The 19,746-nt window shown below is 38.1% G+C and overlaps 3 protein-coding genes across 3 annotated transcripts; 1 reads left to right on the top strand and 2 right to left on the bottom strand.

Moving 5' to 3' along the window:
• Positions 1–4,871: 4,871 nt before the first annotated feature.
• LOC121735105 lies at positions 4,872–6,309 on the top strand. The gene is made up of 2 exons (XM_042125809.1): positions 4,872–4,938; positions 5,646–6,309. The coding sequence occupies exons 1-2, from the start codon at positions 4,879–4,881 to the stop codon at positions 6,213–6,215; spliced, it is 630 nt and encodes a 209-aa protein (XP_041981743.1). The 5' UTR covers positions 4,872–4,878; the 3' UTR covers positions 6,216–6,309.
• Positions 6,310–9,903: 3,594 nt separating this feature from the next.
• LOC121735103 (putative uncharacterized protein DDB_G0274405) lies at positions 9,904–11,243 on the bottom strand. The gene is made up of 2 exons (XM_042125803.1): positions 11,191–11,243; positions 9,904–11,022 (listed from the first exon to the last, which is right to left on the bottom strand). The coding sequence occupies exons 1-2, from the start codon at positions 11,200–11,202 to the stop codon at positions 9,967–9,969; spliced, it is 1,068 nt and encodes a 355-aa protein (XP_041981737.1). The 5' UTR covers positions 11,203–11,243; the 3' UTR covers positions 9,904–9,966.
• Positions 11,244–17,847: 6,604 nt separating this feature from the next.
• Positions 17,848–19,404, bottom strand: LOC121735013 (tetra-peptide repeat homeobox protein 1-like). Its single transcript, XM_042125681.1, has 2 exons — positions 19,330–19,404; positions 17,848–19,060 (listed from the first exon to the last, which is right to left on the bottom strand). The coding sequence occupies exons 1-2, from the start codon at positions 19,339–19,341 to the stop codon at positions 17,870–17,872; spliced, it is 1,203 nt and encodes a 400-aa protein (XP_041981615.1). The 5' UTR covers positions 19,342–19,404; the 3' UTR covers positions 17,848–17,869.
• Between the last annotated feature and the right edge of the window lie 342 nt (positions 19,405–19,746).

The following is a 19,746-nucleotide window of genomic DNA, read 5'->3' as shown; positions in this document are numbered from 1 at the left end:
TTGATGAAATTTGACATGGAGATACTAATTTTAACCTATTTTTTCTTAATTATACCAATTCGAATTAAATAATCATCGTTAAAACAGGACAACGTCTTCGGGTCAGCTAGTCCATAATAATAACGAAGGTTAAGTATAACCCTTTAGAACTGGATGCATCCTATAGTAACTGTGACCAAAACTCCATAGTTGCTGGTCGTTCTTACCTCTGTAGAAGTTATATACAAGAAAACTTTCAGTGTTAATAAAGTGACGAAAGTCGTTCTGTCGCTGGCTCTTGGACCACATAATACATATAAATCTTTACTATCCTATTATGTTATCATCGGGCCCTGAATCCATGCTATTATAGATACTGCTATATTTATTCCTTTCAAACTATTTATAAATTAAATTTTTTAAAGGATTACCGTAAGTTCAACTCATACAATTTGTGCGTTTATGCTTTCCGTACTCCCTGTATCAGAATGCAAATTATCAAATGCGTATTATATAATAAGGATTATGAAAATAGCTCGGTTACCAGTTAGCACCTCGTTCCGAGATATGGTATTGACGCGTTTGTTGCTATAATGCATAACTCGGAAAAATTAAATATGCACCTCGCTCCATTTAAACTGTATGGACGAAGGTGCCAATTTAATTTCTGCGTGTTACAGATACATTCACTCTTGGCTCATTAAATTTCATTACAACACCGCTTTATATTATTTTTTGCTCTTAATTTCTTTAAACACATTAAAACCAAGAGCGATATATTTAAATAGATAATTTTAATTGCCTTACGTAAGGCAAATAAGCGAATTTTATTTAAATTTGTTTTTTGCTAAAAGTGAGTTGCAAATTTCAGGCCTTTTTATTTTTGAAAGGAGTTTTTTAAAGTCTGACCTAAGTGCTTAATTATCGCGGATATTATGGATAGATATCCATACTAATATAATATTATGAATGCGAAAATCCGTCTGTTACCTCTCTACGCTCGAACCGCTAAAAGATTTTCCTAAAATTTAGAATGCAGAAACTTTGAGCCCCAGGACATATTTAGGACACTTTTTATCCGGAAAAAATGTACGGTTCCAGTGCGTTAAACGAATATTGGTGCAACGGAGTTGCGGGCACCAACTAGTATTAAGTACTTTAAGAGGAGACACTATAGGGTCGTTTTTCCATACAAATGTTTGCCCCTGTTTCCTCCCTGGACAATGCCGGTAGAGTTATAATTTTTTTACTTAATATCTATGGCCACTAGCATGTCCCTATGTTTTCTTTCTTTTCATAATTTAATTAATTAAAAAAGATATTATGAACGTTCAAAAACAAAAAAATGGCCAGATGTTCCGCTGTGTTCAAACATCCAGAAAACAAATTTAGCTAGATTATACAAAAAAATAAATAAAACATAGGAACACAGCTGAAGCCTTGCTATAATTTTAATGAAAAAAGTACTAAAATCGGTTAAGTTTTGGAGAAGAAATCAGGGGCCAACGAATCGTTGGTTTTCTGTTCTTTTATTTTATTAGAATTTTCAATTCAAGCTGCAGTTGTCTCTATCGCGCTCTTGAGGCTTGAGGTTAGGGACACAGCAGTCAGCAATATATTTTACAAATACTTGTTTTTCATTTCTCTAGCCCTTGGTCCTCTTAATTTTTCTATGTAGCTTATTAACTACTGGCTACTGCAACCTATTAGATTATCGTCGTTATAAGGACTAAAGGCTTTATCAACGCACAACTTACAGGATTTCAGCAATTTTTGCGTTCCGTTTTCAACATTGTGAGAAAAAGTTGAATCGAAATATTATGATACTCAGATGCACTAATAAATCACTAACAAGTCGCGTTGGATTTCTGTACTCTATAGCTCATTTTCTATCAGCTTCGCTCTCAAGTACACTCCAAAGACCATCATCTAAATCCCAAATCCGTACTGAATAATCTCTACCTAATTTGAAGCTCTACTCTACACTAGCTAGTGTAGAACTAGCTCTAAACACAGGCTAGGGCTTTCTTTAAAAAAATTGCCGTTGCCATTTTTACTTACTTTATCTACGGAACTCTACCTCGTTTAACCCATACACACTTGGCTGCTTGAGACTTGGCGCTAGACAGTATTAAATAATATAAAGTAAACAGGAACTGTTATTGCTCAAAATAATGCTAATGTTATGTTAGCACCAATTTATTATAGCAATGTTATTGCAACGCAACAATTGAATGCAGCCAATGGCAATAAAGATTACATGATAGCTTTAATTAGCCTGTATGACAGATAGACTGTTCAGCTTCTGTTAAGCAACCAACTTTTATTACTGTTTAATTACTTGTGAAAGTTTGTTGAGAAATTCTAAGTTATTGTATTCGGAAGATAAACTTTTAAACATATGAGAAAAAAATATAATTTATTTATTGAACCCACATAATTATATATCTATTATCACAGGATAACCATTAGGTTATCCTATGATATATATTAAATTTTTTAGTTCCTATCTATTGTTAATACAATAGATAGGAACTACAAAAATTAATACTAATGTAACAACCAAAAACTTAAAACAACAAACATTAAAATTATGACAAAAAGCAAAATGCGGCTCTAGTAAATTCAGTCAGTGAACACGAGAACAGATCAACATGTAAATTGTAAATAAAGACAGATTGTTGAGCGTTCGCAACGCCCGTGTCAGCGGCGCTCGCTGCAGCAGATTGGTGCGCGGTCGTGGTACCATTATAGAGGTTGGCCTGCCTTACAGACATCAAACTACAATAGCTTAGATAGAGTTCAGCTTAGCCAGTCCCGGAAGGGGAAGGCTTCAATTTGCCGAAAGGTTTCCTTACTTTGGTGGAAGTCCAGTCCCTTATGAGGTAAGCTGGCCGATCGTGAAGGGTGGCCCTGTGCTCGACAGATCCAGGATACCCTTCCGTTATACGGCTGATGGTAAATCGCAGGTGGTTTTAGTGAGTAGGTTTGGCGCTTCTCGCCGACAGTTCCACACATACCCCCGGGATGCTTCAGCTAACTGAGGCACATACTCAACCCGGGGCAGGCGCATTTCTCCTGCGTAAATAAAGCTTAAGAGGAGTCCACACCGCCCTTTTTTCCATACAAACGTTGTCCCCTGTTTCCTCCCTGGATAATGCAAGTAGAGTTATAATTTTTTTTCTGAATATCTACGGCCACTAATACAATGTCCCTATATTTTCTTTTTGTTCATAATTTAATTATTAAATAAGATATGACCGTTCAAAAACCCAAAAAAATGGCCAGATTTTCCGCTGTGTTCAAACGTCCAGAAAACAGATTTGGCTAGATTATACATAAAAAAGCAAAACATAGGAACACACCTCAAGCCTTTTTTTAATATTTAATGAAAAAAGAACTTAAATCGGTTAAGTTTTGGAGAAGGAATCAGGGGACAACGAATCGTTGATTTTCTGGATTTTCTGCAGTTGTCTCTATCGCGGTCTGCGGTATAGGCTTGAGGTAAGGGAGACAGCTATAGATATTACACGTACTTTTTTTCATTTCTCTAGCCCCTGGTGTATCCTCTTAAGATAGAGTTATTGGCTATCGAGGAAATTATTACTTCCTTAAGGTGACGCCACGTAAAAGTAAAAAATCGTGTTGGATATGTTTTAGATTTCTTGTTTTCTATGAGAGGCCGGCCCGGTGTCTCATAGAAAACAAGAAATGGAACAGCAAGAAATGGAAAGGGCGTAAGCGACAAAATGGGTTTTGTTGCGTAATTTAAAAACCATAAACATATTTCATATAATCTATGGGCAAATTAAAGTATATGCTTGAAATAATCTATGTACAAATTTTGCAAGCTTAAATCACTCTCCTCTGTTGGCAAAATTAGAATCCCTTTTTTTACAGAGGTATTTTTTAATGATTACTCTGTGTTATAAAAGTTGAGCAATCGTGTTATGCTATGGGAAATTCAAAGACATGATGAATACTTACAATGAACTTTAATTTCTTAGCTTTAGTCATTGCTGAAAAAATCGATATCGCTACAGCCAAATTGTCAAGGCGTCGCCTTAAAATAATCGAAATATTTTTTCGTGGGTGAGTTCGCATAATGTATGCTCATCACCTGATTGTCTGACAGTAAAACATGTACACGTGGGAGAGCCATGCTTCGGCACGAATGGGCCGGCCCAACCGGAGAAATACCACGTTCTAATCTCTATTTTGCTATTTCTTGGTTGGATTTAAAATAATATCTAATTCGTAGCTAATAATGCACGATAAATCTCATACTATGTATTTAGTATATCTAGAGATGCATGTCAGTCACACTCATCACCCATGGGCATAATGAAAGCACGGGCCACGGCAGAGCCGCAGAACATCAAAGGTTTCTTCATTTGAAATGCTATTATTTTAGTAATGACTGAAATTTATTTTTGAATCGACGGGATATTCTAGAATCTAGATATCCTGTAGATTCCTATCTATAGGATATAGGTACAGAATGTAGATATAGGTAAATTTTTTTAAAGGTAAAACCTCTGCAGTAAAAGTTCCAAAGGTACCGACAATAATTTGAAATCGTACGAACTACAATCTAAACTTCTATTTACTTGTCAAATTATGTTAATTCCTGATGGCCAAGTCAAGATACTTCTACTTGGTATCCATCAGTAAAAAGATTTGTATTGGAAAGAAAACCTTTTCACAGATTCAATCCAATTGTTTCCCCAAAGAAAACAAAAGCCGGCAAAACATAAATTAGTCATAAACTTATTAGATCTCTAATTTCTATCTATTGTCTTAATATGCGGATGGAGTAGTCAACGTACTATACGTAACCAGAGCACCCACACAGACGTCGTCTCAGTGAAACGCAGTATATAAAACGGTGGTATTACAATGTTCTTGCATTATCCGACCGAGTGTAGGACCACTCAGTGCCTCAATATGATGTATTACGTGCGTATCCATTTGTGTTGTGAAGTGTTTGTGTCGTGGATTTATTCATTTAAATAAACAAATAAATAAAAATAAAATAGCATAGATAAAAATAAATAGATAATTAATAAAATCAATAAAAAATTAAGATGCTAATTTATGTACTTATTCAATGAGCCGGTAACACCCTTCCTGAAGAATAGGAAGCGATGTTATGTGAAGTCTATTATATTCCAGTTTGTGACAATTCCACCATAGTGCTAGTTTTCTTAAAAAAATACCTTATAAAAAAGTTTTGTTGTGGATACTGGATAGTTTTCTATTTAAAACTGATTAATATTGCATCTTCGTGTAAAAGCGCCTAGTCTGAGCTTAAAGCTATAAAGCTCTCGGACAAGCCGTGGGAAACCGTTAGCTTGTTACCTCATTGAAAGCTTTATCAGATTTTGCGGTGCAGCCTTATAAATTTACTGTGTGAATTTAAACAAAGATGATTAAAAGTTGAATCAATTCGTATTCTGAATATAAATTAGGTTTCGGATTATTTTAAATTTCTGTTAACGTTACTAATTGTACTCGTTTATGTCTTGGCAATAAGCAATAAGAAAGCTAATTTATTTGCACATGAAACTGCAAATCATTAATTTCTCCTCATTTTCGTCATCGTTGCGATCACGACATTAATCGAGTATCGTAAAGAGCTGACACTAATGGGTTTTCGATTGCAGGTACTATTGGGTTTCGTCACCATCGCGGCCGCCTACCCCGGCATCATCCACCAGCAGGAGGAGCCGATAGAGCACCAGGCCCTCATCGGGGAGTCCGGACACCACCACCATGTGGAGCACGAGCACGCCAAGTCCCACCAGTCCATCAAGTTCGAGCACTTCCATCCAGTACCAGTATACGTGAAAAAGGAGCACAGCCATCTCCTCCACCATCCGCTCGAAAAGGGAAAATCCGAGCTTGAACTGAAGCAGATTCATCCCGAGACTCAACACAACCACGGCGGCGGCCTGGTATTGGAGGACCACAGGCTGGACACCGAGCACCTCGCCAGCTACGGCCACGAGGGTCTCGGTCACGGCATCGGGTTGGAGCACGGTCTGGAGGGTGGTTTCGAGCAGCAGCTTGGGCACGGGTTAGAACAGGGAGGCTACGAGCATGGAGGATATGAGCAGTTCGCCGGTAGCTACGGCGGCGAGGGCATCAAGGCCTACGGTGAATTAGAACACGCTGAGCCCCAAGGCAACTACTACGAGCAAGGAAGCAGCGGGGAATACAACTACCAGCATTAGAGTTAAGACTAAAGGTAAAAGTTGGAAGCTGACTACATGAAGCGTCAGCAGACGACGTGTCATCGCGACACTACTGGTTTCTATGTATTTCTATGAAATACCCTACGCAGCTAGCGACACTTTCATAGAAATACATAGAAACAGTAGTGTCACGACGACACGTCGTCTGCTGCCGCTTCATGTCGCCTGCTGCCAACCGGCACCTTAAAATAGGCAAACGGAGGGATCTCCCGTAGATTTAAGTATATCTCTTGCCTGAGACTATTGTAGGCGAAGCTCGGATGGTCAGTGACTCGTAGTAATGTACCTGATATGTTAGTAATTGGTTAAGTAGCCCGTGAATTCTCTCGTATGTGTAAATAGTGTGTATCTATGTCTGGCATATAAATTATGTAAATGTGACGAGTACCTGTGGTCTTCCCTAGTTTAAGGACGCATTTGAGTCCCAGTGAAATTGTGATATTAATAAAACGTTTGAAAACGCCGCTTTCGTTTTATGTCCTATTAGCTAAGCAGTAATGACTCTATTTGCATAATACATTGTTCTAAAAACGAGTCGGCCGCATGCAACAGTTACGTTCGACTCGAGTCTATCATAGATCAATCTTGCATAACAAATCCGTAATGTTCAATTAGTTCAATTACATATAATTACAATGCAATTTTTCAATTATTATATTCAAACAGGGTTAGATCGGCTATCAGAATTAATTACGGGGATAGAAACAAGCCTGAGATGTCCCAATTTGATTTCGCTCGTTTCAAAACGCGTGATTCATGGCTTGCGTAAGGCGGTAGTCTCAATAATTTCACCGATGGGAATTATCGACGTGACTGTACTTAGAATCTGGTACAGTCGCGTTTAGTTGCATTTACAAACCGATTATGTAATTTTAATGGCACATTATGTTCGCGAGTACATAATGTTACTTTCGTTAATCTAACGTGTTTTGTTTTAAGTGCCTACATCTAGTATTGGGTTTCGAGTTGTCTCTCGTATCGGATTGCATATTGCATTCGATTATTTAACAGTACCCCCTCGATACCGAATACCTAGTGAAATAGATCTTTCAGGAAGTTATTGCATAGCTTACGAGGAATGAAGTAACGAAACAAAACTGTTGAAATATTGAGATAATAATACGTATTACTGAATAAGAAGGAAATAAAATTAGGCTGCTCAGACTAATAATAAATATATTGCAGTTGCTGCAGCGAGTTAATCTTTCACTTTGCAATATTAAGCTTCGTGGGAAGATTCGTTGACAATGGAGCCGATGAGATTCATGTATAAGATAGCTGATACTTCGTAAGTTTAGTTTACCCCCTAATATGAACACAGCAAATAACTATATTAATATTATTTACACCATTATATAAGTAATTAGTTATTAAGTAATGATATCCTCTTGTCTTTACTTGTCACGTGAATTGTTCAGTGTACAGACCATAAAGTTAATATACCTGCTAGGTATATTAACTTTATGGTGCAGACACACTAAAAAATTCACGTGACAAGCACAGAGTATATTGAATATTGAGTAGGTACTCTATTGGCACACTGTAACTGTAAACATAATTATAATGTGTTAGTTAAGTAGTCGTTAAAACAATTGTTTTTTTTATGCTCAAGGCAGGTCAAGTAGCCCTGATGTCACTACGACCCTTGAGGATCTATTGTGACTCCTTCGCATTATAGTATCGTCCCCAACCCAATGCTGCTCATTAATTGAACGATGTGGTTGGGGTTGGTGCCACGAATTTCGTATGGATGAGTATTCGTAGCAACCGAGGTGCCTGTTTCTGCTATGTAGTAGAGCAGGACAGTCATGGTGAAGGTGTATAGGTGTCTCGTCCTCCTCCTCGCAGAATCTGCAAGTCGTTTAGCTACTAACACCTATTCTGTTAAGGTGCTTATTGTGCTTGCAGTGACCAGTTAGGCTTCAAGTAAGGATTCTTAATTGATTCCTACCCATGGTGAGCACTATTTCCGACAGTTTCTTATTAAAGAGAGTATATAAAAGTAAAATGTTACAAGAACATGAAAAAATGTAGCAGCAGGTGGTAAAATATCTTACCTCACCAAAGGGGCCTAAAATCTTTTTTTTAACTTCCTCTTCCTTATGACCTATGATAAGATTTTAACATAATATACCTAAGTATTAAGAAGAAGGCGTCTTCTTCTTCGTAGAAGAAATAAAGCAATAGTAGTATATTGTAGAGTTTTTTGCTTCGTTTATATCCGGTATTGTGCCGTGTGGTGTCCGGCTTTAGAATAGCACCAACCTGACAAGACTATAGGGTGTCGTAAAAGGTGACTAATGTGTTCGCTAGAAGACGCTCATACATCTTTAACGCCTCGCAATGAGGGGAGATGGGCCTCTAAGCATTGTGCTGCAACCCATCTAGAAGGAAAACTCCGAAATATAACCCGGAACGGGGTCTCCGTAAGGCACAAGTAGGTTCGAACCTGAAATAAGCGGCAGATTCCTGCAGCCGACCTGGCTCTTCACTTATTGGCTTGCCTTTCCTGTGGATACAGCCTGCGAGGCCGAGAGGGTAATACATGTCCTGGGCAACCCTGTGTTTCCTTAAGTCCTTCCTAGGTGGCGTAGTCTGTGGTGAGGTCACTCCACCTACCAGATTTGTCTTCGTGGGTAACAACACGGAAAGTGGCAGTCTAAGAGCTGTAACACAGACTTATACGCCGTAAATCGTCTGACACAGACGTAAAGGCCAATGATTATATCCGGTATTATAAAGTATGATTTTCGCCACGTGAAATTTTCTACACCATTCACCACGACAAGAGAATCTGCTAAATGGCAGGCGCTTTATAGTTACTACTATAAAGTGCCTTTCACCAAGAAGAGATTTCTTAGAATATTTGCCTGATAAAAATTTAAGGCACTGTTGAATTATTCCTGTCGTTTTAAGATATTGATATTTTGTAGTCTCACCGAAATGCCTTTAGGAATATTTAGAGCTTACACATGTATGTATTTTGATACTTACTTACTCATAATTATGGTTTTAATCTGTCTTTTAATTTTGCAAAACATAATAAATTAGGCTTATATTAAAAGTATTCCTTAAAACAAAGCACAAATGCTTTTCTTTTGGTAAAATTATATAAACGGTAAATTGTATAAATGATAAACGTTTTTAAAGTTATAATTTTATTTCAACAACTTTAAAGAAGTAATTATTTATCTTTTACAATTATTTTTGGTGAGAGGAATATCTATATTAATACTCAACACTTAAACTTACTTATACTTAGATATAAAGTATTGCACACATTGTAACCTTAGGCATAACAATATTTTCTCATTTTTTTTTTTTTTTTATGAAATAAGGGGGCAAACGTGCAAACGGGTCACCTGATGGAAAGCAACTTCCGTCGCCCATGGACACTCGCAGCATCAGAAGAGCTGCAAGTGCGTTGCCGGCCTTTTAAGAGGGAACAGGGCAATAGGGGAGGGAAGGGAAGGGAAGGGAATAGTTGAGGGTAGGGAAGGGAATAGGGTAGGGGTTAGGGGATTGGGCCTCCGGTAAACTCACTCACTCGGCGAAACACAGCGCAAGCGCTGTTTCACGCCGGTTTTCTGTGAGAACGTGGTATTTATCCGGTCGAGCGGGCCCATTCGTGCCGAAGCATGGCTCTCCCACGTATAAATTAATAACCTATTAGCCTCATGTTAACAAACTTACAATTATTATTCCAGAGCTGGATTTTTATGGAATCGTTTTACTCTCTGTAAAGTTCTCTCAAGGAAAGAGGTCTACGAGCGTCGATTATCGTTTTTTCATGAAGATGATGATGTTTTTCAATACCTACAAGCGCGTCTGGATTTCTTCTTGCTTCTTCTTGCAGTGGTCTAATAGCACGGGTGTATGCTGGAATATCCTTTAGCAGTTGTCTGGGCAAAGATTCGGCACGGTTATTTTTATTTATTTGCTCCAACTCGTATTGTAGGCGATAGAAGTCTTGCACCTTCAGTACATTTTTGTTATCAAAACTGTTTGCAGCTTGCACTAGCTGAGCGTAATCTGGTGCGGGCTTAGCTTCGTTTTCACGTTGCAGTTGAGTTTTTTTGCTGTTGTAAATATTAGCAGCATTTTGCAGGAGCTGTGAATAATCAACGGGTTTAGCTTTGTTTTCGCGTTGCAATTGTGTCTTGATCTCCTTGTTGTCATAGTTATCAGCAGCATTTTGCAGGAGCTGCGAATAATCAAAGGGTTTAGCTTTGTTCTCGCGTTGCAATAAGGATATGATCTCTTGAGTGTTCTGTTTCAAAGGAATAGGGTTCCATTCATTTTCAATTTTAGCGTTTTCACGTTCGGCCTCAATCTGCTTCTTGATTTCTTCGATCCATCTTTGCTCGTTTTCTTTTTCGAATCCTTTCTCCTTGTTGTTATTGTTGTTGTTGTTTAATGGTATCAATTGGAAAGGATAAAAGAGGGGTATATCAATCAGCTTTTCATTTTTTTCTGTCGTTTCTTCTTGCTCTTCATGGATCGGTTTCACGGCTTTGGATTGTTGAATCGTTTTACGTACTTCTTCTTGTTTCTGTGCCGGCAGTTGGTTGTTGACGTAGCTAGAATAATATTCGTTATTTGCCTTCTGCAGGACGTTATTTCTTTCCAGAGCCCTTACTTCAGTTGGTGTGAGATACAAAATTACTTGTTTATATTCATAATTTTGTGGTCTGCTTTCTAGAGTTTCTGCATCTTTTGGTACTTGGAAGAGTATTTGTCGCGTTTGTACTGTGGATATGGCGACCAACCCCAGAAAACTTACGACCTGTAAAAAATTTAATTAATATTAGTGTTTTCCTCCTCACGTTTCGTTTTGTGACACAAAAAAATGGACTGAAACTGCTTAAAGCTATCAAACACCAAACGAAAATCATTAAAATAAAAAAAATACATTTCTATTAACTTTTTGCTCTACAAAATATGTTTTACTCACAAATAAATTCATTTTGGAACTAATATTGTAGATACAACTGTACAACTAGGAAGTGCAACCGCTAATGTGGTTCTTTTGAACGTATTAACCGTTTTATAATCGAATATTTCAACATACATTTATTTATTTAAACCAATGCGACATTCAAAATGGCCGACTGGGACCAAAATTTCGAAACTTTGAATTTTCTTTTAATGATAACGGGTAGTTGTAGTGACTTCCTATGACACTGTAAACCTCTACCTCGTTTGAATAAAATTAACAAATGAATGCAGGTCAAGTGAGATAAGAAGCATATTCAGTCAAGATGATATTGAAAATTTTATGTCCCTCCATATTTAATAGTTTTCTTTGAATTTTCATTATATAAGTCGAGCACTATTTATGCTATTCCGACTAATAACAAAAGGGTACCGTAGTCAACCAAGTTTTGTTGATTACAGAACCCAAAAACGCGCGGAACCCTAACCAGCTGAATTTATGTTTATTGGTAGATTAATAGTTATATAATTTAAGAGTAACATTGTCTTACAAATAGAATAATCCATATTTGAGGACCATCAAACCAAAGTATGAAATCCTTTTCTATCTCTGTTAGCTACCACTTTCATGATTTTTCACAAATAAAAATGTTGTTTCTCTCATCAAAATAAAGCTACTCACAAAAAATTAGCTTGATAGTAATAAAAAAAATGTTCTAGGGCTCCCGTACTACTATTTAGCCACTTCAATAAAATAATATGGGCGAAATACTTTATATGGCAAAACAACGTTTGCCGAGACAGCTAGTAAACCTATAGGTTATTTTTCTTTAAAATATGATTGCCCAAAAAATTAATAAAGCTTTAAAGCGAAATTATATAAGATTTTCTTACCCTTTTAAGACTTTTATTTTCAAAATATCTCATTTGAACTTTACTATTTTATTTAATTACAATTAAATAAAACAAAACAGCACTTTGTCTTATACAGTATAGTTGTCTGATTATTATTTAGGCATACGCCATACATACAATAAGTATGTAAAGCCCTTTAATACATACCTTATTATTTTTATCGAGTTTTCTGTAGTATCTATTCGGTTCAGGTTCAGACTAATTAATGCAGAAGTATGTGTGAAGTGTGATTATGTATATGTCTGTCTCTCTGTCCGTCTGTCTGTCAGTTTGTCTGTTACTTCTTCACGGCTGAATCCATTTAGCTGAAATTTGTTACGCAGATACAGACAGTCCCGGGAAAAGAGATACTAATTAGGATATAGTTTATCCCATAAAAATGTACGGTTCCCGCACGAAAGACGAATTTTGGCGCAACGGAGTCGCAAGCGTCATTTAGTAAACAACAAACGGAAGCTTTCATACGCAAGTGCGTTTCCTTATTTTTAATGAGTAATTAAAACTGTTTTATTTATTTTCATCCTTGAAATGACATAATATAAGCATAATCGATTGTAGTAAGATTATTAGATGAAAATTTCCGTCATTGCAAAATCATGCGTATCGTAAACTTTTACGTAAACCGTTTGTTGCAACTAATTTTGTGACCTGTAAATTATGTTCTAAATTAATTCATGTCATATGTTAGGAGTGACAATGTAGGCCAAGGAACAAGAAATTAACTTTAACTAATTATTATTGGTATTCTTTGTTTCACTTCATTTTGATGTAAGAGTACAGTCAATAATATTATGAATTATAGCCCTATTAATTTTAATGACGTACGTATTGAAACTACACATTTATTTCGTCGCTTTAAATGAGTCAGCAACTTGATCCCAAGGACACCTTTTAACGTGGGAGAGATATGCTTCGGCACGAATGGGCCGGCTCGACCGGGGAAATACCACGTTCTCACAAAAAACCGCTGTGAAACAGCGTTTGCGCTGTGTTTCGCCGAGTGAGTGAGTTTACCGGAGGCCCAATCCCCTACCCTATTCCCTTACCCACCCTCCCCTATTCCCTTCCCTTCCCTACCCTCCTTTATTACCCTATACTGAAGCGAGAAATTTAGGAGTGCTGATGGATGAGGGTCTTAAGTTTGAAAAACACATGGCAAAGTCGGTTAGTAGATGTTTTTACCGATTAAAAATGTTATATAAAATAAGGAACTTTATCCCGGAACGTCTACGCATTACCCTGTGTGAATCTCTAGTACTCTCCAACCTTAACTATGCAGATGATACCGTAGGTCCCTGTTTGCTATCAAGGTCCAAGCGTCTTATACAAAAAGTACAGAACGCATGTGCTAGATATTGTTGTAATATCCCACCACGAGAACATGTGACGCCATTTATAAATGACTTGCGTTGGCTTAAAATGGATGGCCGTAGGAAGTTGCACTTTGCTACACTATTATTCGGAGTAATAAAATCAAAAACACCTTCCTACCTCTTTGAGAAACTGCACTGGGCTAGTGAGAGACAGGCAATTACCAGAGGCTCGGCATATCTGCTTGATACTCTGTGTCATCATTCTTCCGTATTTAGAGGTAGCTTCAGATACCTACCTGGCAAGTAAGATCTGGAACAACCTTCTTCCGCCATCTTACCGAGCTCTGAGAACAAAAAATACGTTTAAATTAAAATTGAAAACACTCCTGTTACACGAGCAACTACAATCTCTATAGTAAAAAGAATTAATCTTTACATAATATATTTAATACATTTAAATTTAACAAAATTCAATAGTATCAAATTATATTTATGTTTAATGTTACTAAATATCATAGATTAAGGAATACCTTAGTCTATCATTGTAATAATCTTTTATATCAATATAATAATAATAGGTATCACTTACCGGTTGTGGTTTAAGCCGAAACCGGGAGATATAGGAAGTTCGAAGATGCTTGCCAGGTGTACCGGTTTAAAATTTGGCATCAAATTAATATATATTTTATGTTGTTGCTGGTTACTGAGAATGGGTTCACATAACTTTCGGTCCCTGAAAGGAATTGAAAATGTTGACTGAACGTACACTAACGGTTCTATTATTTATATAAACAGAGTAAACAGAATAAATAAAGTAGTATATTTCATGTCACTAATAATATATAATAATATATTGATGTAAAATACACTTACCATACTCTTTTTACAGTATAATCCGCACTGTAAGTATCAAACTTCATAATAAACCCTTCGTCTTATATGTAAGTATATATTTAATTATATTTTGATAGCACTATACTCGGTAGTTGCTATGAACTTGACCTACATAATAATGTAGGTCACAGGCGGTCGGCGCGAGCGCACACCTGCGCGTGCTCCCCGTACAACTTCGTTTCAGGCACTGAAGCGCGGGAAATAGACACTTATCTCCTGCAGAAGCTGGAATGTCGTATGGTAAATAACAGCTACCGTACTCTTATTTAAGTATTCTAAATGATGTTTTATTATTTTATTGTATTATTATATTATGTATAGTATTATTATATATTATTATTATTATTTATGTTGAATCTGTCGTGCGTCAGGCGTAATATGTATAGTAACCACGGAAGATCAGGTACCGCGGTGCAGTGTTCTGCGCCTGACCTGAGTGGGTATCCTTTTCGGCATTATACAATGCACTGCCTAATGATGCCATATTTTTTTTTGTAGTTTGTTGTTTGTTTTATTTTTTCTTTTGGTTTATTGTTTGCTTTTTTTTTTGCTTTGTATTGTATTTATGTTTGAATAAAATTTTTATTATTATTATTCCCTCTTAAAAGGCTGGCAACGCACCTGCAGCTCTGCTGATGCTGCGAGTGTCCATGGGCAACGGAAGTTTCTTTCCATCAGGTGACCCGTTTGCTTGTTTGCCCCCTTATTTAATAAAAAAACACCTCGAGAGCGAAGTATATTAACCTAGCATAATTGAAGACAAACTAACATTTTACAACATAAAAACAATAAAAGCCACGTATCATGCCTATTTTTTTTGTCTACATTTAGCCTGATTTTAGTCTTACGCTGATGACCGGAGATACCTATATGAAATTTTAGTAAGTGTTTCTGAATAAACCGGTCTGAGCTGCTATTTCATATATCGGTGTCGGCGCTGACAGTCAGCGAACGGCCATCACAACACTGCGCGTTTTCTGCTGCAGCGTTTGGGAAATAGGTTCGTCTGCGGTTGATTTATGTCGCCCGCTGCCAACCGGCACCTTAATTTGACATTATACGATCAACTGCCTAAATCAATTTATTCGATGGTAACTTGCAGTATTATTGAAATCATTAATATAGGCTTGTAACAAGTAAAGCGCTTTTGACAAAAATGTCTTACGGGCGTCCTGTGTCCTCAGAAAAGGATGAGATGAAGGAATTTTAGAACCTAGAATAAGTCAGAATCAGAGAACATCTTAAGAAGCCTTAGAAACCTCGGGACTCGGGAGTACAATATATTCCAGCCCCTACGAAAATTATTAAAAAATTGACGCAAATCCAAATAACCGAATAATTTAGGCGCTATGAAAAATATCTATTGACTTTTTTATTAAGACGACCGCTACATCAGCATTCTAATTTAACTAGAGATCATCCAATGGTCGAAATTCGACCTTAAAAATTATCTTTTTCTTTTGGCTCCCCATTTAAGGTATTGACTATTCAGATTTAATAAAAAAACAACAATCCATTTTTAATTTCACAAGACTTCAACCATGAACAAAATAGTTTCGTATGTATAGGCTTGTCATTCAAAAAGATGGTAGTGTGCATATTGTAGTGTATGTTATGTTTTTTTTTTTAATGTATGATAAAAGCATAATTTCAAAACTATATTAGCTCGCTGCTCGATGCACTCCTTCACCATTTAGAGTTTAGACTATAGCTGTGCAAAATTTAAATCTCCTACGTTTCCGCATTTTTCGTCAAAAGGGATCTAAAGTTTTTCGCTCGCATAATAATATTTATTATAGATTACGATAAAATACTAGGCTCTCTTTTGTGTCGAAAAAATATTATCACGTTTACGAACATTGCACATATATTCAGTAAATTTGTGCAAGCGGCACCACGAGGAAAGGCACTTGAAGCAGTTTTGGCGACTATCGGATAAAGTTACCACATTCAGAGAAATTTTATGATTCATTCATAAAATTTCTCTGAATGTGAAACAATTTTTTCTGAAGTTTGAATATTCAAACTCCAAATTCGGAAAAATATCCCAAATGTTTCCTGAACGTCGTTACCACTGGTGCCTACACTGGTACTCTAATAATTCTACTGAAGGTTTTGACATTCATTCCATACATTTTCCGTCAAACTGTTGATTAAATAAGTTAAGTAAACATTAAATGTCTCTGGGTGCGGCCTTAAGAATGCACCTGATCCTAACTTGATTACATACTTAAACCTAGATCTCAAAATCTGTAAGGTCTAGAAAACTGATTTTTTTTACACAAGTAACTTCAGTTCATGAAGATTAAATGCTCAAGACGAAAACATGATTACTGAAAAAATGCTCGATAGATTCTTTTTTAGAAAAAAACTTGTTTTAGACACATTTTTGCTTGCATCTTCGAGGATCTTCGAAGTCTTTTTAATATCTAAAAAGGCATTGATAAAACCTAAATGTGCTCAAAATACTTTTTTCATAATCATTATAGTTCGTCTTTTATTCATAATAAAACTAACTTGGCGATGATTCCGCGTCGTCCTTTTTCACCTGGCATATGAAAGACGAAGAGAAGGACAATGTGTGATTTTTTTGAGTCAGTAGCCCTCTTAACATATTATTTATTCCCTGTTTTTTTTGTGTGTTTTAGTTAAGGAGCATTATTTGTACAATGTTAAACACTTTATTTGGGTGCCCGTGCCGGTAAGTGGCATAATTTAGGAAAAAGCTACATCTAAATTTCATTTCGTAGAATGAATTAACTTCTAATCTTCGTAGAAGTACTACGAAATCGTAGCACGTTTATATCTATAATCGTAATATTATTAGTTATTACTTATTATAATAATATACCCATATAATTTGATGTTATTTTCAATTTTTTGGGTGTCAGAACTCAAGATCAACTATGGATACATTTTAATAAAATCGTGGTTCCTAAAAATTAATAAACATTCAAGGAATCTTCACTCGTACTTATGAGTAGGCACTATAAATTCATATTATACAGGGTATAAAAAAGTATGTGATAATACTTAGCGAGTGTATACAGTTCACTGTGAAAGTAGCAGTGCTGAAAGTATTTATTTTAAACTTTTGTATAGAAAAATTCATGATCCTGGAGCGCTTGCCCATACCGCAAAAAATGCTCTTTCTGCTACTTTCACAGTCAACTCTATATGAGGGACACATAAAAACCCTAAAGTATTATCACTTAGTTTTCGTACACCTTCTATAATATTGTTTTATATTAATAATTTATTAATTTTAAAAAAGAAAGAAAGAAAATTGTTTTTTTTTTATCTAAGAACTATTCATTACTTTTGGGTTAAAAGATTTAAAATAAAATCAATGTATTTTGAAAACAGAATGTTTATTTTTCTTATAACAGAAACGTACACCTAGTGACTATCAATATTTACAATCTTACGATCTACATTGTACGAAAGACGGCAAGTCCGACCAGTCTAGTACAAGCTGACTTCCCCACGCGTAGAGGCTCTACGACGGGGGAGCTCAAGTTGTACTGGACATCAGCAGGATATGCCCTCGTATATACAATCATGACTTTTTGGGTTTCACCAGCCGCAGCAGCCCTTCTTCTGGTAGTGGGTGACGTGCTTGATGAGGTGGATGGGGTAGGGCTTCCACACGGGCACGGGCACTTCGACGTGCTTCTCGACGGGCACGTGCACTTTCTTGATGACTTCGACGTGCCTTTCGACGGGCACGTGGACGTGTCTGATGACCTCAACGGGCACGTGCTTCACGACTTCAACGGGAACAGGCCTCTCGACTTCGACGTGCTGGGTCTTGACGACGGGGTAGGGAACGTGTTTGACGACGTCGACGTTGACGGGGTAGGGCTGGGGCACGGGCACGCGCACCTCCTGCGGCACGGGCACGGGCACGGGCTGAGGCACGGGCACTTGCACGTGGCGCTGGACCTCGTAGGGGATGCGGCGGATGATGTGCTGGATGACGCGCTGCAGCTCGTACCGCGAGGCTCCGCCTACACCGACGCCGCCGCCTACACCGACGCCGCCGCCTACTGCGATGCCGCCTGGGCCGGGGAGGATGGCGGTGCCGTCGGGGCCGATCGGGAGGCCGTTGGGGCCGAGGCCGGGGCCGGCGAGAATTGGACCACCCGGTCCACCGATGAGTCCACCGCCGATAGCTCCGCCGCCGATGATGGCGCCGCCGGGTCCGCTAACTAGGCCTGGGCTGCCGACGAGTGGGCCTGGGCCGGATACGAGTGGACCTGGGCCGCCGATGAGTTGGCCTGGGCCGGATACGAGTGGGCCCGGTCCTGAGACGAGTGGTCCTGGGCCGCCGATGAGTTGGCCTGGGCCGGATACGAGTGGGCCTGGTCCGGAAACGAGTGGTCCTGGTCCACTCAGTTGAATCTGGCCGGGACCGCTGATGATCGGTCCACTGCTGATGGGTCCCGGTCCGCTGAGGATGGGGCCGCTGGGAAGGGGTCCACCGAGAGCTGGGCCGCTGATGATGGGGCCGCTGCCGTATCTGTGCTGCTCGACGATGTCACCGTGGTAGATGGGGTGCGCGCCCTGGAGGGGGGGTCCGATCACTGGGGGATGCTCCACGATGGGGCCGGCGTGATGTTGGGGGACACCGTATCTTGCCGATGGTGCCAGCAGGGCTGATGCGGCGTACGAGTCATGATCATGATGCAGAGGCCCATGATGTTCTCCTGATATGATTCCAGCACTAGCGCTGTAGGCTAGCGCTGTCAGGAAGACAACCTTCATCTGTAAAAGTGTAGACTAGTTACTGACTTTTTTATTATACTGAATAGGCTCTAATGAAGTAAAAATGTTAAACATTATTTAAGCGTTTATAGTATTTTTTCCATGTTTTTGTATTTTTTTATTACTAAAGTAACCAATAATTCGGTAAAAAGCAAACAATTACTAATATGATAATGCTTATTTTAAGGACATGTCAACTTCCTTCTTTTAATCCCCATAACATTATTTTTTCAACCCTATTTTCTTTTTGTAAAAATAACAAAACTTACAACGAATGCCATGGCTGTTAGCTAATCGCCAAAAGCCAGCCGAATGAAGTTTGTTGTTGTCTGTGCTGAAGTGAGTTGACTTCTGTGATGATAACGGCGAGACGCGACATTTTTATACTGGCCGAAGAGCTCTTTCGATATGACGATGAATAAATTATTACCAAAATGAAGACGCTTATCATTTAAAATTATCCTTCGCTTAATCAGTATGCTAGTGAGTACCATTAGAGTATAGACTGAAAGCTAACAAAAGCTTTAACAGAAACTTCATACCTTGGGGGGCTTGAAAGCAATATTATAATACTTACATTGTTGACGACCTCTGTGGCTTAGTTAGTGGGCTGTTGGTAGCTCAAGCCGGGGGTCACGTGTTCGAATCCCGCCGATGGAACAAAAAGTTTTCAAAGTTTCTGGGTC

The sequence above is a fragment of the Aricia agestis genome, chromosome 16, assembly GCF_905147365.1.
Source record: "Aricia agestis chromosome 16, ilAriAges1.1, whole genome shotgun sequence".
Taxonomy (NCBI): Eukaryota; Metazoa; Arthropoda; class Insecta; order Lepidoptera; family Lycaenidae; genus Aricia; species Aricia agestis.
The sequence above is the reverse complement of the archived record's forward strand: the minus strand, read 5'-3'. Positions and strand labels throughout refer to the sequence as shown.